Here is an 18,521-nt window from a genome sequence, read left to right on the forward strand (position 1 = left end):
GAGGGATGCATCAAAGGGCGGGAGGGATGCATCAGCCTAGAAAACGTGACACATCAGTGAGAGGGATGCATCAAAGAATGCATCAAAGAGGGCAGAAGTGATGCATCAGCCTGGAAAACAGAATGCATCAGTGAGAGGGATGCATCAAATAATGCATCAAAGAGGGCGGAAGCAATGCATCAGCCTGAAAAACAGAATGCATCAGTGAGAGGGATGCATCAGCCTGTAAAATGGGACACATCAGTGAGAGGGATGCATCAAAGAATGCATCAGCGAGAGGGATGCATCAGCCTGTAAAACGGGACACATCAGTGAGAGGGATGCATCAAAGAATGCATCAAAGAGGGCGGACGCGATGCATCAGCCTAGTAGCAAACACGACGCATCAGTGAGAGGGAATGCATCAGCCTGTAAAATGGGACGCATCAGTGAGAGGGATGCATCAAACACGACACAGAGGAATGCATGAGCCTACTATAAAACGCGATGCATCAGTGAGGGGGATGCATCACAAAGGGCAGGAGGGATGCATCAAAGGGCAGGAGGAATGCATTAACCTGGAAAATGTGATGCATCAGGATTTGCAGGCCTACAGTTGTAAGACAAATGCATCACCGCAACTGCTGCAATCACAGCATTTTCTTGCATCAACACGACAAGGACGCCTGCCCAGCATCGCTCCTCCATTGTAGTGCGAACAGGATCAATTGGCAACATTGAAAGGTAGTTTTGGAGGCAATATCTTGCTAATGCTATGGTGGTATCCCAGATCACCTAAAACTATGTCAGTCTAGCATGACATCCAAATACTATGCATGCGTACGATTGCCGATTCATTTATAATCAGAGGTCCTGGTATCACTGGCACGACAGGTTCCGGTTGAGCGCTTGGCTAATAGCATTTAGTAGGCAGCGTGATACTTCGCTGATTGACTTACCATGGGTTCTGGTTGTGCTTGAAAGTAGTTTTCCATTGTATGTAGACTCGAGGATTGTAATATACGACGTTAATGATTATCGAGTTGAATGTCCTTACTAGCTAGTACGTGCATGCCTGCCTTTTTCGACACAAATATCTGCAAAGTTTCCCATCCATCAAACCAAGTATTGTCTATCGCTCAGCTAGTTGGATCACCCTGAGATTCAGCAACAACCAATTATTAGGTCTGACTATCAGACAAAGTCTTGATCAATTTGGTGTTTGCCTGACAATGCATTATAATATTTCATTGAGTCACATCACAAAATTTGCTTAACTAAGATGTTACCCAATTTAGACTGTTGTGCGCCACGGCACTTGACAAGTCACTGTCAGGTCATGTCGGCGACATCCCGACCTGATATAGATACATCACAATGACGTGCGTCTCGATGTGTTTGTATCTACATGATATATCCAATACATTGTTGATGAGATCTACGCACGCTCGATTTTCTCTAAGTCCTTTGTTTGGTACCCTTTGCCATGTTGCCACTTTTGCGCAAACTGTTGGGGTTGCCCAACAAGTTGAACTCGAGCAGCTCCCCAACAAGTACTTACCCACTGCTCTTCCCACCACCACCATCCTTGCGGCTATTGGTCATAGTTTATGACCTGAGTTTCTGTTCAAGGTAATGGCACTTAGTAGCTCAGTCCACCGCTTCTCATGCAGCATACTTACTATCTCTCCACATAGTGTATCCACATTTGTTACCTAAAGGTGAGTATATGTGCGCTGCTTCTATTCCAACACCGCACTGTGGCCTCAGTAACATCTTATCTTCATGAAGTGCACAATTTCATTGTGATGGTGCCATGGGGATGCCGGGAGTCTTTGGTAGGTGCATGTGTTTACCCAATACTGGTGCCACTGAATATCCCACTCCCAGACAGTGTGTGATATTGGATTATGGGCTGGGTCTTGATGGTACACTGGGCATGATCTGTTCCAAAGTGGTACATGATTCGTCTCTTGCATTACTTCACCACCGCTGATGGTATCATGGCCATGGCCCGCTCTCGGTTGTACATCCTCTTGTCTTTTGAGCTGCAAAAACCACATCCGGACATCGTCAAGCCTTAATAGCCTTGCTGTGATGCATGCGCATACGGCGCGCATCGTCATTATTTTGGTCAATGTCATCGAACGTTGTTCCTACTTCCTCTTCGGAACATGTTGCTTCCCTTCTCCCACATCTCTTTCTTGCACACCCACTGTGCCTCACCCATTCAATGGCGGGTCCAGATCGTACTGTCAGGTATGTTTGTTAACTTGTTACAAGTCTAATTTTAACATGTTTGAAACTTTGAAATGTTTCATGATACTGTCGCAGACCTCGCTTCATTCGTGCGCCCCATCGATCTCCCACAACCTGACTCCACCATCATCGCTCCCACTGACCACCTTCCCATTCAGAGACAACGCTATGGTCCACACGTTAATTTCTCCGTCCCGCCAGTCGTCTCCTATCTGTTTCCCACTCTTCAAGTTCCATACCTGCAGCAAGCTGTCTCATGAACAAGTCATTATCTGTTCTCCGCCTGGCAGATGTATAGCTTCCTTGACCAAACGGGTGTGTCCCTCAAATTTATGGCGGGGTGTGATCGCCGGTCCCTCCTTCCTTCTAATGATGGCACTTACAACAGTACGTCCTTCAGCTGCTCAGGATGTATTGGCAGCAAGACACAAAGGCCATTTAGGTCAAGAGTGCACTGCAAGTTTGAGTGGTACGGCTCAAATGTGTTTGATTCATCATCGAAATCTGACATTCATGAAACATATGCACAGGTCGAAACTGTGTTCTGACGTGCGCAGGTGAGTCATGTGGTTGAATCCTGGTTTCACAGCGACCTGCTCATGCTTACTTTGTCAGAATCGCAAATTCCTTACTCGAGCCGTGGCTCAGGCCAAAGCCATGACTTTTGGGCCAAGCCAGGCTGGAACATCACTACCAGGCTGAGGCTCTTACCATCAAAATACGGGCTCAAGTTCCTATTCTCGCACTGGGACTCGTGGTATTGTGCTCTCATTTTGCTTTTAATGCTATCTCAGTATTCTCTCATTCAGTGATATCCTGCTAGTGCAGCAGGTTCCTTACATTGTAGTGCCTTACAATACATTGTACTCTCATGATGATAATCAATATCTGACTTTAACTAGGGCTGCACACCGTCGCCATAATAGACGGTTTGTATGGCGACCGTCGACGGATACGGTTGCCATACCGGCGGGTCTGCAAAGGGAGGCAGACAGGTACGGTGTACGGCCAAGCCGTACACCGTACAAACCATCTTCCATACGGCCGTCGACAGTACCTTTACGGCTTATACGGTCGGAACAGGGTGCCGGTTTACCCAGTAGCTTCTTGCCCTGAACCGCCATGCCCTGCACCACCAACAACAACAACAGCGACGAGTCTGATGGCTTTCTGCATGTGCTTTACACTAATGGAAGCATCACTGTCAGTATGTTTGTTACAATATTTACTGAAATATGCAGTTGCAAATTGACTCGCTGAAGAACAACCTACATGTGTTACGCTGACCGTCGGTCGGCGTGTGCGAACTAGGATAGGTCTTCTCAGCGACAACTCGAGTGAGTCTACTGAAGCTGAGCATGGTCTGGCCTTGATGGAACGTCAAGGATTCCTCCGTGTTACGACAAGCGGTCGTGTGCGACTAGGATAATCTAACAGCGACAACCACGACAGTGGTACCGAGTGCTGAGAGTCGTCGGCCTTTACAGACAAGCAAAGGTTGCGTACTCGAACGTAGCTCGTGGTGGTTAACGAGGGGTTACGCTGAGATGATAGCAGAGGTTACAGACAGTGAGAGGCGTCACTGAAGGTACGAGTCGATGTCGAGCAGGTAGCTTTAGCGGGACAAGGAGTTCAAGGGAAAACCTAGTTGATTAGACTAGTTCTGGGTAGTACCTAGTAAGATTAAAGTAAGGAACATCTACTTTAATCTTCGACCTTATATAAGGCTACTCTATCGTATCTAAGCTCAGCTTGAAGCTGGGTTCTAATCTGCTTATCTACATGAGTCAGAGATAGCGTCCATGAGGCGGGCTTCTATCGTAGATAGCGTCCATGCGGTACGCTTCCATCAGAGATAGGATCCACGTGGTATCCTTCTATCGTTTATCTAAGGCAACACGATGCTTGCCTTCTATCTTCTATCTGTCCATGAGGCAGCACGAGGCTTGCCTTCTATCTTGATAACATAAATAGGTCTTCTAGACCTATGTCGTCATGTCATGTCACGTGCGGTCCAGACCGCTTATCTAAGCCGGCAGTTGCCGCTTATCGTCATCGTCATCTGTCGTCACAGAGCCAGTGATGCTCCGGTATCGTCTGTAGAGCTGGTGAGGCTCCGGTGTCGTCTATAGCCATGCGGGTGGCAGAGGGCTCTCTGCTGGCGGGGGACTCGTGCCATGTTACTGTAACACTCCGGCGATCTCGGTAAGACGGCGCTCGTCGAGATGCAGGGCTAGCGGATACGTGCTAAGTCGTATGGGGGCGACTTAGAAGTGCGGTCTCACACAAGGAAGCTGGTAAGCTTAGATGAGCAAGTTCTGGGGATGAACCTAGTAGATTAAAGTAAAGTCTAAGTACAATAATCTGTGTCTACTTATAGGGAAGTACTACAAGTATTCTAGCTCAGTCTGTAATCAATAGTATATTGTAAATCTATGATAGCCAGACATGAGGTTCAGATAAGATACATGAGGCTTAACCTCTGATCAAGCATGCTGCGCCAAGGGCAGCTGCGCATAGGTACAGGAAGCGCCAAGCGCGCTCCGGATCTTCATGCAGCGACATGCGGCATGCATGCGCTGATCTAGGGTGACCATGAGGCGTACAGCCTCCATGGTTCAGGTACAAGGCCATCTAGGCCAGGGGCGGGGTCATAGCGCCAGGGGCGGGGTCACAGCGGTCCAGACCACTGTCTTTCTAGGTGCAGGCGGCGCACCGCCGCGCGGGGAGTCTAGCAGAGCGGGGGCAGGCGTAGGCAGAGCTGGGGCTCTTGTAGGTGTTACAGATGCCTGTAACAACATGCCCTATATAAAGCTGACTATATCGCTACATCCATTGCATGGGACTGCACACCATCTACCAGCACAGGCCGCCATGCAGATGTGTCAGATGGCAGAATGTCCCCATCAAAGGTGAACTTTACAGCGAGGTATAAGAAGCGGACGAATCTGTCAGTGGACGAATTCAAGGAGTATCTGAAGCTTCCGCAAGAGGACTTTGACCTTTGCGACCCCATTCAATGGTGGGCAGGTCGCCGAGCACAATTTCCGAACCTCTCTCGACTTGCGCGTGATATCCTTTCAATACCTGGTGAGTACTTACTCCATGTCCCAGGTGTCTGTACTTAGTTCTCTTCTTTGTAGGATCTGCTGTTGCTGTTGAACGAGTTTTCTCTGGTGGTCGTGACACGGTTTCACTGTGGCACGCTAGTCTCAAGCCTGAGACTATCAGGACATTGATGCTCGTGAAGGCGAGGCTTCGTTTGGGTCGTTTGTAGTTGATTTGCATTCCATATGTACCGTACACTGCCGTATACGTCCGTATAATTCACCGTACCATACCGTCCACTTCATCCACCACCAATGTCATGTACAGTTAGGGATCCACATGGGTGAACCCCCGGGTGTCGGCAGGTCAACCCACACCCGCACCCTGAGGTAAACCCACACCCGCAGCAAGGGTACGGGTTGCACAGTGGGTAGCAAAGTAAGGACCTGGGGTACAACCCATCAAGGGTGTACCCGCGGGTCATAGATCCGCCAGTGCTTAGCACATATGTCCAGCACACGTCAGCAAATGCTGACGTGACTCGAACATATGTGGATGGCACAAGAAGGAGGAGGGGCGCGCGCGCTGGGCATTCGCGCATGGCATCTGTCGCGTTGGGAATGGCGTAGTGGTTGTTGGTGATGGTGTCGCTGGGATATGCGCTAGTGTCGGCGCGAATGACAAAGATGGTGGTGCGAATGATGGCAAAGGTGACGCGGATGGTGGTGTTGGCGTTGTGGATGGTGGCGTTGGCATGAAAGCTGGTGGTGGTGCGAGTGCTGGTGGTGGTGCGAGTGCTGGGTGCACAAAGATAGGCACTGGCGACGTGACACATATGACGTTGTTGTTGTTGCTGGGGGTAGAGTTTTCAATGTGAGTACTCACTTCCAGCGTGCCCAAAGTCTCGTCTCCTCGAGTTCCTCTTTCCTCCTTCATCTCTATACCATCCCTTCTCCCTTCTTCGATTCTCTTGTCCTTTCGTCTTCACGTGTTGTCCGCGTGCGTTTGCATCGCGTCAACACTTGTTGATGTGTTTCAGGCGCGCGCGCTGTGAACGTGGAGTTGGTGGACTTGGGAAGGCGCATTAGGTGCCGGTGTTGGTGGTGGTGCCGGTTGTAGCGTGCACGCGGGAATGCTGGGTGCGAAGATGTTGATAGTGGCGTGGTGAGCGAAGACGTTGATGATGGTTGCAGTTGAGGAGTGTGCGAGGACGAGAGGTAAAATTACCGAAGGCACGGGTATAGCTGGGGTACGGGTAAGAGCGCAAGTCTTAGAATCCCGACCCATACCCGTACCCCAGTAGTACCTGTACCCGTGACCCGCGCGGGTTACCCGTACCCATGCAGATCCCTATGTACAGTGTATGGGTTAGCTGTATACCATATTTATACCGTATGTATATGGCCGTCTACCGTATACGGTACGGTGTGCAGCCCTAACTTTAACTAGATATCTCTGTGTGATTTACAATGTCTGAATAACATCAGGAAAACCCCAACTTACTTAAACTTGCCTTAAACAGACTTAAGTCATACTTAGTGACTTAGCCTACTTTGCTAGAAATTCAGATTTGACATATTCGGGAAAAAGTTGTTCAGTCATATTAGCATACATATTTTGTTACAGGTTACACTAAAAAAATACAAAATTTACTAGGTAGATGATGCATGAGAGAGGAAACAAATGTGGCTAAGTTGATTAAGCAAGATTAAGTAAGTTGGGGTTTTCCTGATGAATCTAATTGAGATAATAATATATTTGCCTGGAACACGTTGTACACGCTCTGTCCATTGGACATTTCAGGTTCCAAGTCTGCTCAGACATACTAGACCCTAACCCTGATATTGTTGACAGTGTTGACACCGTATATATATCTATGTATTGTTATGTCTAGTATGAGCAATTTTTGTGATGCACTACAGAGTCTAACTATTGCTCAACTGGTCGACGAAGACTTGATCACCCTCCATCAACTTGGTGTTTGTCCGACAACCGATTATTAGGCACCTGACTGGCTGACAAAGTCTTGATCCCGCTCTATCAGTTTGATGTTTGCTGACAACACATTATAATATTTTATCGAGTCAGATCATCACTTACCTGACTGATGAAGGCTTTCAAACTCCGTCTAGTCAAACCAGCGACTCCCGCATTTCCTGATGGATACACTCTAAGTTGCTTGGCTGATCATGGCGCCGTTTACATACAGTACCTGGACAAAATGAAGTATGGTACTGAAGTCCTATCATTTCACCCGCATGCGCTTTCTTTTTGTAGCTGGCGGACACGAAAAATAGGCAGTAGACAACTTGAATTTGCTCTCAAAGTTGACACGGGTTTCATTGTGTGCTTCCCAGTCTCACGGTAGTCTTTAACGCGGCTGACAGTCCCATCAGCCATACTTTTTTTACCTTCACTTCGAGGCACCTCTGAAGCACCTTAAGCTATGTGACATCTCTCGCTCAGATCTTACTCGGCACTTCGGAGGCGGCCTCTGTGGTGTTTTGGAGTCAAAGCCGAATTCAATTTGGACAACTTGATCTTCCCGAACATACCTGTCCTTCAACCCTTGAACAATTTTCTTTCACGATCCTCTGCAAATATCTGGTTTATTATGCATGTTCGTGTTGGAGTCTGAGAGAACGGACGTACCTGGAGATGAGGGACGTCGGACGACGAGCGCAATCAAGCCATCCTCGGACTTCGAGTCCAAGAGATAAAGATAACCAACAGCACATCAAAGTTCCGATGAGTCGTGAACCGGACGGACTCCATAAGTTTGGGTCGGAACCGAGGATCAGATCTGCGGCACCAGAACCACCGCACCGGTGTGTCTCGGTTCGAACTTCGTACAAACGTCTATGTTTAGAATGGCGACCCACTGTACCGTACTTCCGCCTTGTCGACCTCCATTACAATGTTGTGTAAACCTATTAATGGTCGACGGTCCTCAGGCCTCAGGTGCCACGACCAATCCAACGGAGCGTCAAAGATTTGCCTTAATCTTCAGGTGAAGTCGAAATGTGTTGGCACTCACGCGTCCAAGTAATACCAACTTATCGCCAGGGCACCAGGCGCTTGACCTATGATACTATAGGAAGACTGCAATACGTGATTGGCACAGCTTTCATTGATCCCCGCAGGACCGCAGATATTCCATTCATGTGTGTACAAGTATAAGTCAGTGTAATCATGCACTCTAATCTCACTGTACCCGCCGCACATCACCACCTCTCTGTTCTGGAGTACTTAAGTTGCAAAGTAGCGGGGTATCTGAATCCTGACTATCAACAAGCTGGACCATTTGACTCACAATGGCGATTATCATTGCATACACCCTTATCATTATCTTAGCCAGCATCTGGACAGTGAAACGACGATATCAGGCCGCAAGGCGGTTGCCATTACCCCCTGGACCGCCTGGGCGTTGGCTATTTGGAAATATGATGCCAAAGTCATAGTAAGTCTTTGTCAAGGAACACTAATGTGATCTCTATCTAACCCCTCGCGCAGTGCGCCGTTTCAATTCGCGAGATGGACAGAACAGTATGGACCTGTGTTCTCGCTCACACAAGGCTATAGGATTTTCGTGATTATAGGACGTCATCAGGTCAGCATAAAACAATTCATTGTCTAGTCAGGCATGAAGTAGATCACGTCACAGGCTGCAGTGGATATCATGGAAAAAGAGGGAGCAAATCTTGCCGACCGCCCCCGTTCTATTGCAGCGCAAGAGACGTTGACTGATGGGTTTGGATTACTCCTTGAGGGCACTGGTGAAAGATTGCGCCGGCTGCGCAGGTACACATCTTGTCTATACCAGGTGCGATCAGCGAGACTGAATGTAATGCAGGGTCTTGCATGCGGGCTTGCAACCCAAGGTTTCGGAGACCTACGAGCCCATGCAGACCAGGCATGCGAAGAATCTGGTTCTAGATGTCTTGAATGATCCAAAGAAACACCAAGGTCATGCCATGCGGTACGAACTCTTACTCTTACTCCCGCGGTACAGGTGGTAATCCGAGGATTTTAGTTATTCAGCTTCGGTGGTCATGTCCTTCACCTATGGAAAAATTACTCCGACTTCATATGCAGATCCTGAAGTGGTTGCCGTCAATAAGGCTTTTGCGCGTTTTAGTCAAGCTATCCAGCCGGGAGCATACCTTGTGGAGACACATCCAATCCTGCGCTTCGTCCCCGGCTACCTGAGTCAGCTGAAGGCATGGCACAAAGAGGAACATGCTCTCTATAACGGGCAGTTGGACGCGGTGCGAACACAAATGGTTCGTGATTTTCTTGTGATGATATATGTCCTCGCTCACTGCCGTGAAGCGTGAGGGGACTACGAGGCCATCCTTCGCGAGGTTCATCATAGAGCACCAGAAAGAGTACCAGCTCAAAGACAAGGATTTGGGATACATTGCAGGAACGATGTTTGGGGCCGGTTCTGAAACGGTGAGCTCTTACATTGCATCACGTCTTAAGTTGACAACTGTTGTAGACTGCGTCCGCAATCACAATCATAATGATGGCTGCTACCACTCACACAGATGCGCAGGCCCGCGTACAAGAGGAACTCGATGACGTCGTGGGGCGTACGCGGCGTGGGTTATCCCTTTTCTTCGTGCATCAACTGACTCAAATAACTCCTGATTAGTGCCGACGTTTGCTGATCAGGAAATGCTGCCGCAGGTTACCGCGTTCATCCTCGAGAGTCTCAGGTGGCGACCTGTCACTATCGGAGGTACGTCTTATTTGAGTTGTGACGACGCGATGATGAACGACCACCTTGCAATTCAGGCTTTGCGCATCGCGCGACTAAGGACATAATTTGGAACAACTACCTCATTCCTGCAGGTGCGACTGTTATTGGGAACCATTGGTCAGTATGCAATCAGTTTCGTCCTCTCACTTTTGGTTCTGACGTTCGTGCTTCAGGGCTATCGCAAACGATCCTGAAGTCTTCCCGGAACCACACAAGTTTAATCCTCAGCGTTGGATCGACGATGCAGGTCGTGTGCGCAGTGATCTCAGGTTTTTTACTTTTGGCTTTGGCCGTCGGTAAGTGGCATCGCTCATGTTTCGACTCATTCTCACGCCTTAAAAATGTCAGTGTGTGTCCTGGTCAACATGTCGCGACTCGGTCCATCTTCATCAATACGGCTCTTATTTTGTGGGCTTTCCGCCTTTCTGAGAATCCTGCCGCAAAGATTGACACGCTTGCATTCTCGGACACTGCAAACATACATGCTGCTCCGTTTGAGATATGTTTTGCGAAGAGGGTCGATGAGAATGTGATCAGGGAACTATGCGCACCGGACAAATAAAAGGCGTCTATTCCAGAAACTTGAATCTTTGTGCAAAGGAACTCTTCCCCTTGCGTTCTAGAGTCTTTTCGTTGACTGTCGGACTCAAATTTCTTGTTACACCTAACTTTGTATATCTTCAAACAGGCATGATTATAATAATGAACTTGCACCCCTTGGTGTCACCACGCATCAAGTATCTCTCGATACACCGCAATACTCTCCAAGTTGCGTGGCTCATCGTGAACTTGGCATGTGTCGGGAACAGGAGGCTGCTTTAGTTTCGTTACGATACCCTTGTATATTGCGCCACATCATTTGTATCATACGTGTTTGTCTTGGCCAGGGCTTATTCAGTTCACTTCGTCACGTACCAATCGGATTTTACTGATACTCCGATTTGTACTAAAGCACAGCCGCACATTATGTCGTTTCTACTATCGCTGCTAGCTTCTACATGCATCGCAAATCACATCCCGTCCCTCTGACCCTTCCTGTGATCGAGAACACAAACGATCGATCAGTTTGATGCTGGTGCCGCATAGGGAAGTATGAGTAGTGTGAGAGGGGCTGGTGGCAAGTCGAGAAGATGGAGGGTAGATTAAGGCACCCCATGTGAAGAAGATGATATCGGATGGAGAGGAGGTGTATGCGTTGATTGAGACTTGTTCGGCTGTAGGGGAGGTAAATAGGTCTGTACGCACGACAGTCTGGAGAAGAAAATAGTTAGAGAACGATAGATATGGGACTTTGAGCTCTAGAAACAATTGGGTTGGATCGTGGATGGCAGAGGTGAGGACTGGTACTAGCAATCTAGTGGTGCGCGCGCGCACTTAGAGTTTGTGCTGTGGGATCGGTAATATGACGGGAAAACAGACCTTGAGACCAGATGCGCCCATGAACAACCCTTCAAGGCTCTATGGGACATAGCCCGTCATAGTCCATAGCCATGGTCGGGGTGCGTACAGTTAGCCCGTCAAGACCTGAGCAGTAGCGAAACCTCGCAACTTCATTCACAGGCTAACAACTCATATGTTAATTGAAAAGGGGATGCAATAAAACGAACCTAGTCAGATACGGGGAATATTTAGTGTGCGAGCTGAAGTTCCGGCTACATATCGCGAGGGCAATTCCGAAGCCTGCAAGAAGTTCATTGCTTGGTAATAAGACAATTTGAAGATGCCTGCAGCATTATTGATCAGAGACTGTAGAATGACAATAAATCAAAGTTTTATGCAAGACGCTGCGAAAAAATGTCAGCATCAATACATGTGAGGTCATGGGGCGCACCTGTACACCCACCGAACTCTATATCCTCTACAAGTACGACGCATATATGATGACAGTACTTATCGTCCTTTGCAAGTGCAATGCTGATCTCGTCAGTACCTTTCTTCATGCAAAGAAAATTGGGTTACTTACCTGACAGCATCCCGCAGGACTCGACACAAATTCATCTTGTGTCTCGCGGCTGCTGCGACTTCTCACATCGCAATGCTATTCCCGGTGTCCTGATATATACCCGTATTATCATATTATGTGGGGAGCTGAGAAGATGTGATGGAGGAGGGGCGAATGTGGGTAACGGGTTGACGGGAGTGGTACTCATTGTCATCTAACAGGTCGGACGGAACTGGTTTCAGGTCACAGGGTGAGTAATACCATAGGTCTCGGTGGGGAAGGAGACTTACCAGTGCGGTAGCGTAGACAGCTGACGAGAATATTTGGGATGAGGGTCGAGAAGAAATGAGGTCGGTATATAGTTGATCGATCGTTGGTCATGGTAGGGCCTGACAAAGACATATGAAAGTTAGTAAGACCGCTCAGGAATGATACCTGTGACTATCCACAAAGTAGGCTCCACGGAAGTAACTCCCATCTCGAGAGAATATTAACATACAGATACTGTGTGTCGTTCTCCCCAGAAATAATAACTTGTGATCCTGTTGGCGAATTGGATGGCTGACACTGGCTTATAGGACCTTGCCCGTCCCGCGGCTGTACGATGTTTCCTCCTAGTAGTAAGCTCCGCACGCTAGCTAGTAAATGTCACCAATACCCGCTCGAATGTCCCGTTGGTTACTACTGTTTATTACAAATACTCGACATCCATGGGGTGACCGAAGTCCTACTGCCTATTAGGGATTTGTGACACGAGCACGGCTGTCCTGTTTTCCATAGAAGACTGCAAGACGGTGATTGGCACAGGTTTGATTGATCCGCGCAGGACCGCAGATGTTCCATTCGTGTGTGTATAAGTATAAGTCAGTGTAATCATGCACTCTAATCTCACTATACCCGCCGCTCATCATAGCACATCACCACCTCTCTGTTCTGGAGTACTTAGTAAGTTGCAAAGTAGCGGGGTGTCTGAATCGTGACTATCAACAAGCCGGACCATTTCAATGGCTATCATCATTGCAGGCACCCTTATCATTATCTTGGCCAGCATCTGGATAGTGAAACGACGATATCAGGCCGCAAGGCTGTTACCATTGCCCCCTGGGCCGCCTAGGCGTTGGCTATTAGGAAATATGATGCCAAAGTCATAGTGAGTCTTTGTCCAGGGATAACAATGTGATCTCTATCTAACCCCTCACGCAGTGTGCCGTTTCAATTCGCGAGATGGACAGAACAGTATGGACCTGTGTTCTCGCTCAAACAAGGCCATAGGATTTTCGTGATTATAGGACGTCATCAGGTCAGCATAAAACAATTCATTGTCTATCCCATGAAGTATATCACGTCATAGGCTGCAGTGGATATCATGGAAAAAGAGGGAGCAAATCTTGCCGACCGCCCGCGTTCTATTGCAGTGCACGAGACATTGTCTGGCGGGTTGGGGATGTTGCTTCAGGGCTCTGGTGAGAGATTACACCGGCTGCGCAGGTACAGATCTTGTCTCTACCATGTGCGATCAGCGAGACTGAATTTAAAGCAGGGTCTTGCATGCAGGCTTGCAACCCAAGGTTGCGGAGACCTACGAGCTCATGCAGACCAGGCATGCGAAGAATCTGGTTCTAGATGTCTTGAATGATCCAAAGAACCACCAAGGTCATGCCATGCGGTACGAACACTAGCTCTTGCTTGCGCGGTACACGTCGTAATCTGATCATTTTAGTTATTCAGCTTCTGTGGTCATGTCCTTCACCTATGGAAAGATTACTCCGACTTCATATACAGATCCTGAAGTCGTTGCCATCAATAAGGCTCTTGCGCGTTCTGGTCAAGCTATCCAGCCGGGAGCATACCTTGTGGATACGTATCCAATCCTGCGTTTCGTCCCAGGCTACCTGAGTCAGCTGAAGGCATGGCACAAAGAAGACCTTGCTCTCTGTAACAGGCAATTGGACCCAGTGCGAAGGCAGATGGTGCGTGATTTTCTTGTGATGATAGATATGCTCACTCACCACTGTGAAGCGTGAGGGGACTGCAAGGCCATCCTTTGCGAGGTTCATGTTAGAGCACCAGAAACAGTACCAGCTCGAAGATAAGGAATTGGAATACCTTGCAGGAGGGATATTTGGGGCCGCTTCTGATACGGTAGGTTCTTACATTGCATCGCGTCATAAGTTGACAATTGTTGTAGACTGCGTCCGCAATCACATTTATGATAATGGCTGCTGCCATTCACAGGGATGCGCAGGCTCGCGTACAAGAAGAGCTCGATAACGTCGTGGGGCGTACGCGGCGTAAGTTATGCCTCTTCTTTGTTCGTCTACTGACTCAAATAGCTCCTGATTAGTGCCGACATTTGATGATCAGGAAATGCTGCCGCAGGTTACCGCGTTCATGCTCGAGAGTCTCAGGTGGAGACCTGTCGTTCTTGGAGGTACGTCTTATTTGAGTTGTGATCACGCGATAATGAACGACCACCTTTCACTGCAGGCTTTGGGCATCGTGCGACTAAGGACATTACTTGGAACAACTACCTCATTCCTGCAGGTGCGACTGTTATTGGCAACCATTGGTCAGTAGTCAATCATTTCCGTCCTCTCACCTTTGGGTCTGATGCTCGTACTTCAGGGCTATCGCAAACGACCCTGAAGTCTTCCCGGAACCACACAAATTCAATCCTCAGCGTTGGATCGACGATGCAGGTCGTGTGCGCGGTGATCTCAAGTTTTTCACTTTTGGCTTTGGTCGTCGGTGAGTGGTATCGTTCATCTCTTGACCATTTCTTATGCGTGATCAGAGTGTGTCCTGGTCAACATGTCGCTAATCGGTCGGTCTTCATCAACACGGCTCTTATTCTGTGGGCTTTCCGCCTTTCGGAGAATCCTGCAGCGAAGATTGACACGCTTGCATTCTCGGACACTTTCACTATACATGCTGCTCCGTTTGAGATATGTCTTGCGAAGAGGATCGATGAGAATGTGGTCAGGGAACTATGCGCACCAGGCAAATAAAAGACGTTTATTCTAGAAACTTGGGTCTTTGTGCAAAGGAGTTCGCCATGCGTTCTAGAGTTTTTTTCCCCTTGTCTGTCCGACTCAGACTCCTTGTTACACCTATGTACCTGTACCTTCATATATCCTCAAATAGGCACGATTGTAATCATAAACTGGGTTTGCCTGGTGTTACCACGCATCAAGTATCTGTCGATACACCACAATACTCTCCAAGTTGCCTGGCGGATGGTAAACTGTTTACAGACAGCCCCCGGACAAAATGAAGTGTGGTACTAGAGTCCTATCCTTTTACTATTCAATCATTTCACCCCGCATGCGTTTTCTTTTTCTAGCTGGTCAAAACGAAAAACAGGCAGTAGACAACTTGAATTTGCTCTCAAAGATGACACGGTTTTCATTGTGTGCTTCCCAGTCTCATAGTTCTGGTCACGGTAGTCTTTAACGCGGCTGACAGCCCTGACGGCAGCCGCGTTCTTGCATTAACGACAGTCGATAGATTGTCACTCCCTCAAAGGATAAAACCCTGCGAATCTGGGACAACGCCATTCAAGGGACATAACCTTTCCGTGAGTTCAATCCCTACTACCTTAACATGTATTAGAACTTTCCAGTTCCTAGATAAACGCCTTTCACTCCCCCGGTGCGCATAGTTCCCTGATCACATTCTCGTCGATCCTCTTCTCCAAACATACCTCGAACGGAGCAGCATGGATGGTTGCAGTATCCGAGAATGCAAGCGTGTCAATCTTTGCGGCAGGATTCTCAGAAAGGCGGAAAGCCCACAAAATAAGAGCCGTATTGATGAAGATGGACCGAGTCGCGACATGTTGACCAGGACACACACTGACATTTTTAAGGCGTGAGAATGAGTCGAAACATGAGCGATGCCACTTACCGACGGCCAAAGCCAAAAGTAAAAAACCTGAGATCACTGCGCACACGACCTGCATCGTCGATCCAACGCTGAGGATTAAACTTGTGTGGTTCCGGGAAGACTTCAGGATCGTTTGCGATAGCCCTGAAGCACGAACGTCAGAACCAAAAGTGGGAGGACGAAACTGATTGCATACTGACCAATGGTTCCCAATAACAGTCGCACCTGCAGGAATGAGGTAGTTGTTCCAAATAATGTCCTTCGTCGCGCGATGCGCAAAGCCTGTATTGCAAGGTGGTCGTTCATTATCGCGTCTTCACAGCTCAAATAAAACATACCTCCAAGAGCGACAGGTCTCCACCTCAGACTCTCGAGAAAGAACGCGGTAACCTGCGGCAGCATTTCCTGATCATCAAACGTCGGCACTAATCAGAAGCTATTTCAGTAAGTAGATTAACATAGCATAGACGCAACCTACGCCGTGTACGCCCCACGACGTCATCAAGTTCCTCTTGTACGCGAGCCTGTGCATCTGTGTGAATGGCAGCGGCCATCATCATAAATGTGATTGCGGACGCAGTCTACAACAGTTGTCAAGTGAAGACGTGATGCAATGTAAGAAATTACCGTATCAGAACCGGCGGCAAACATTCCTCCCGCAATGTATCCCAGTTGCTTGTCTTCGAGCTGGTACTGTTTCTGGTGTTCTAAAATGAACCTCGCAAATGATGGCCTTGCAGTCCCCTCACGCTTCACAGTGATGAGTAAGGAAATTTGTCTTCGTAGTAAACCCACGAACCATTTGTCTTCGCACAGCGTCCAACTGCCCGTTAAAAAGAGCGAGTTCTTCTTGGTGCCATGCCTTCAGCTGATTCAAGTAGCCTGGGACGAAGCGCAGGATTGGATACGTATCCACAAGGTATGCTCCCGGCTGGATAGCTTGACCAAAATGCGCAAGAGATCGATTGACGGCAACGACTTCAGGGTCTGTGTATGAAGTCGGAGTAGTTTTTCCATAGGTGAAGGACATGACCACCGAAGCTGAATAACTGTAATTCTCGTATTACAACCTGTACCACGGGAGCAAGAGCAAGAGTTCGTACCGCATGGCATGACCTTGGTGGTTCTTTGAGTCATTTAGGATATCCAGAACCAAATTCTTCGAATGTCTGGTCTGGATGGGCTCGTAGGTCTCCGCAACCCTGGGTTGCAAGCCTGCGTGCAAGACCCTGCGCTTCATATTTAGTCTCACTGATCGCACCTGGTAGAGACAAAATGGTTACCTGCGCAGCTGGCGCAATCTCTCACCACTGCCTTCGAGAATAACTCTCAGCCCACCAGATAATGTGTCTTGGACTGCAATAGAACTTGGGCGGTCGGCAAGATTTGCTCCCTCCTTTTCCATGATATCCACTGCAGCCTATGACGAGACCCATTTCATGCCTAGCTAGCCGATGAATTGCTTGATGCTTACCTGATGACGCCCTATAACTACGAAAATCCTATTGCCTTGTTTGAGCGAGAACACAGGTCCGTATTGTTCTGTCCATTTCGCGAATTGAAACGGCGCACTACGTGAGGGGTTAGAGGCTACGTTGATGTCCCTCGACAAAGACTCACTATGACTTTGGCATTGTCTTCCCTAAAAGCCAACGTCCAGGTGGTCCAGGGGGTAATGGTAACCGCCTTGTGGCCTGATATCGTTGCTTCACAATCCAGACGATGGCCAAGACAATAAGGGTGCATGCAATGAGAATCGCCATTGAAACTTTGAATGATTGAGGTTGCTGATAGTCAGCACACCCCACGCATTTGCATCATGTTAAGTACTCCAGAATCGAGCGGCAACTTGTTGTGATGTGCGACGGGTACGTTGAGATTACAGTACATGATTACACTGTCAAGTTCGACACCTGCACGCACCAATCGGACACGTGAGTCATGTAATACTGTCTTCCTTCCACGTTCACGTACTAGTCGGATGACTGCCTGATTAGTGGTGGACGCGTGATTGATCGGATTAATATTGTTGGATTAGAGAGTACCGACTCGAGCGCGCGTCGAGACTGACAAAGCGTGCAGCGCGATTACTAATTTTATTCCGGCTATGGAGAAACCCGACAGCATAAGTAGTTTATTGTAAGTTACGATTCGTAAACACTGTACACCGTACTTCGACGGACGTGTCTGAGACTTGCGGTAAACTCAACACAGATTTGTCGTTCGTTGGATTGCACAGAACCGTACGGTTTACAACACATTATCAATGCACCGCACTTTGAGGTGAAATAATGGCAGAGCTGAATATGTGGGGGAAATTCCAAATTATCGGCAGATAAACAGGTGATAAACATACAATAACGACAACACAATTATCTCATGTTTAGTTACAATTTACAGTAGATATTCTCTCAATAAAGTCTTTGATTTTCCTTCAATATTCAACACCGTTTATTTTTGGCATGTGAAGCAATACAGATCCGCCATATGCTAGGTACCGATGATTGCATCAATTCCAGCCCTTCTACTACCTTCCACCGCTTCCCAATCACTTTGTGTGTTCAGTATCGACCTCCAGCAGCCTTCCGAAGTAGTCATGAGCGCCCACGGCATATTGCGAGCCTCGACATCTAGAGTCGACAT

General features: G+C 48.1%; 7 protein-coding genes across 7 annotated transcripts; 3 read left to right on the forward strand and 4 right to left on the reverse strand.

Annotated features, from left to right (window-relative positions):
• Positions 1-491: 491 nt before the first annotated feature.
• Positions 492-974, reverse strand: F5147DRAFT_777269 (uncharacterized protein; the record flags this gene model as incomplete). Its single annotated transcript, XM_041441956.1, has 4 exons — positions 492-557; positions 616-774; positions 824-892; positions 939-974. The coding sequence occupies 4 exons, from the start codon at positions 972-974 to the stop codon at positions 492-494; spliced, it is 330 nt and encodes a 109-aa protein (XP_041289222.1).
• Positions 975-5,835: 4,861 nt separating this feature from the next.
• On the forward strand, positions 5,836-6,374 carry F5147DRAFT_655771 (uncharacterized protein; the record flags this gene model as incomplete). Its single annotated transcript, XM_041434017.1, has 3 exons — positions 5,836-5,924; positions 5,953-6,159; positions 6,326-6,374. The coding sequence occupies 3 exons, from the start codon at positions 5,836-5,838 to the stop codon at positions 6,372-6,374; spliced, it is 345 nt and encodes a 114-aa protein (XP_041289223.1).
• A 2,232-nt stretch (positions 6,375-8,606) lies between these two features.
• On the forward strand, positions 8,607-10,721 carry F5147DRAFT_813993 (cytochrome P450; the record flags this gene model as incomplete). Its single annotated transcript, XM_041443505.1, has 11 exons — positions 8,607-8,746; positions 8,800-8,896; positions 8,951-9,087; positions 9,140-9,265; positions 9,320-9,569; positions 9,619-9,741; positions 9,788-9,890; positions 9,944-10,030; positions 10,087-10,168; positions 10,225-10,347; positions 10,400-10,721. Coding segments are annotated over 11 exons (1,482 nt in total), but the record flags the coding sequence as incomplete, so codon positions are not given.
• Positions 10,722-10,938: 217 nt separating this feature from the next.
• On the reverse strand, positions 10,939-11,687 carry F5147DRAFT_335646 (uncharacterized protein). The gene is made up of 3 exons (XM_041429273.1): positions 11,659-11,687; positions 11,471-11,612; positions 10,939-11,405 (listed from the first exon to the last, which is right to left on the reverse strand). Exons 2-3 carry the CDS (start codon positions 11,518-11,520, stop codon positions 11,039-11,041), a joined length of 417 nt encoding a protein of 138 aa, XP_041289225.1. The 5' UTR covers positions 11,521-11,612; positions 11,659-11,687; the 3' UTR covers positions 10,939-11,038.
• A 440-nt stretch (positions 11,688-12,127) lies between these two features.
• F5147DRAFT_777272 (uncharacterized protein) lies at positions 12,128-12,374 on the reverse strand (the record flags this gene model as incomplete). The annotated part of the gene is made up of 2 exons (XM_041441957.1): positions 12,128-12,225; positions 12,284-12,374. 2 exons carry the CDS (start codon positions 12,372-12,374, stop codon positions 12,128-12,130), a joined length of 189 nt encoding a protein of 62 aa, XP_041289226.1.
• A 623-nt stretch (positions 12,375-12,997) lies between these two features.
• Positions 12,998-15,001, forward strand: F5147DRAFT_655773 (cytochrome P450; the record flags this gene model as incomplete). Its single annotated transcript, XM_041434018.1, has 11 exons — positions 12,998-13,143; positions 13,197-13,293; positions 13,345-13,481; positions 13,534-13,659; positions 13,714-13,963; positions 14,013-14,135; positions 14,182-14,284; positions 14,338-14,424; positions 14,481-14,562; positions 14,619-14,741; positions 14,788-15,001. The coding sequence occupies 11 exons, from the start codon at positions 12,998-13,000 to the stop codon at positions 14,999-15,001; spliced, it is 1,488 nt and encodes a 495-aa protein (XP_041289227.1).
• A 390-nt stretch (positions 15,002-15,391) lies between these two features.
• Positions 15,392-17,614, reverse strand: F5147DRAFT_813999 (cytochrome P450; the record flags this gene model as incomplete). The annotated part of the gene is made up of 11 exons (XM_041443506.1): positions 15,392-15,847; positions 15,900-16,022; positions 16,079-16,160; positions 16,217-16,303; positions 16,357-16,459; positions 16,506-16,628; positions 16,678-16,927; positions 16,982-17,107; positions 17,162-17,298; positions 17,353-17,449; positions 17,505-17,614. Coding segments are annotated over 11 exons (1,452 nt in total), but the record flags the coding sequence as incomplete, so codon positions are not given.
• Positions 17,615-18,521: the final 907 nt, after the last annotated feature.

Source organism: Suillus discolor (assembly GCF_016758755.1).
Source record: "Suillus discolor strain FC423 chromosome Unknown F5147scaffold_57, whole genome shotgun sequence".
In the NCBI taxonomy this organism is placed as follows: Eukaryota; Fungi; Basidiomycota; class Agaricomycetes; order Boletales; family Suillaceae; genus Suillus; species Suillus discolor.

Coding starts and splice junctions, on each gene's coding strand:
- F5147DRAFT_335646 (XM_041429273.1), bottom strand. CDS start 11,520: ATGTCCCATAGAGCCTTGAAGGGTTGTTCATGGGCGCATCTGGTCTCA. Junction 11,406..11,470: donor TGGGCGCATCTGGTCTCAAG/GTCTGTTTTCCC, acceptor GCGCACCACTAG/ATTGCTAGTACCAGTCCTCA.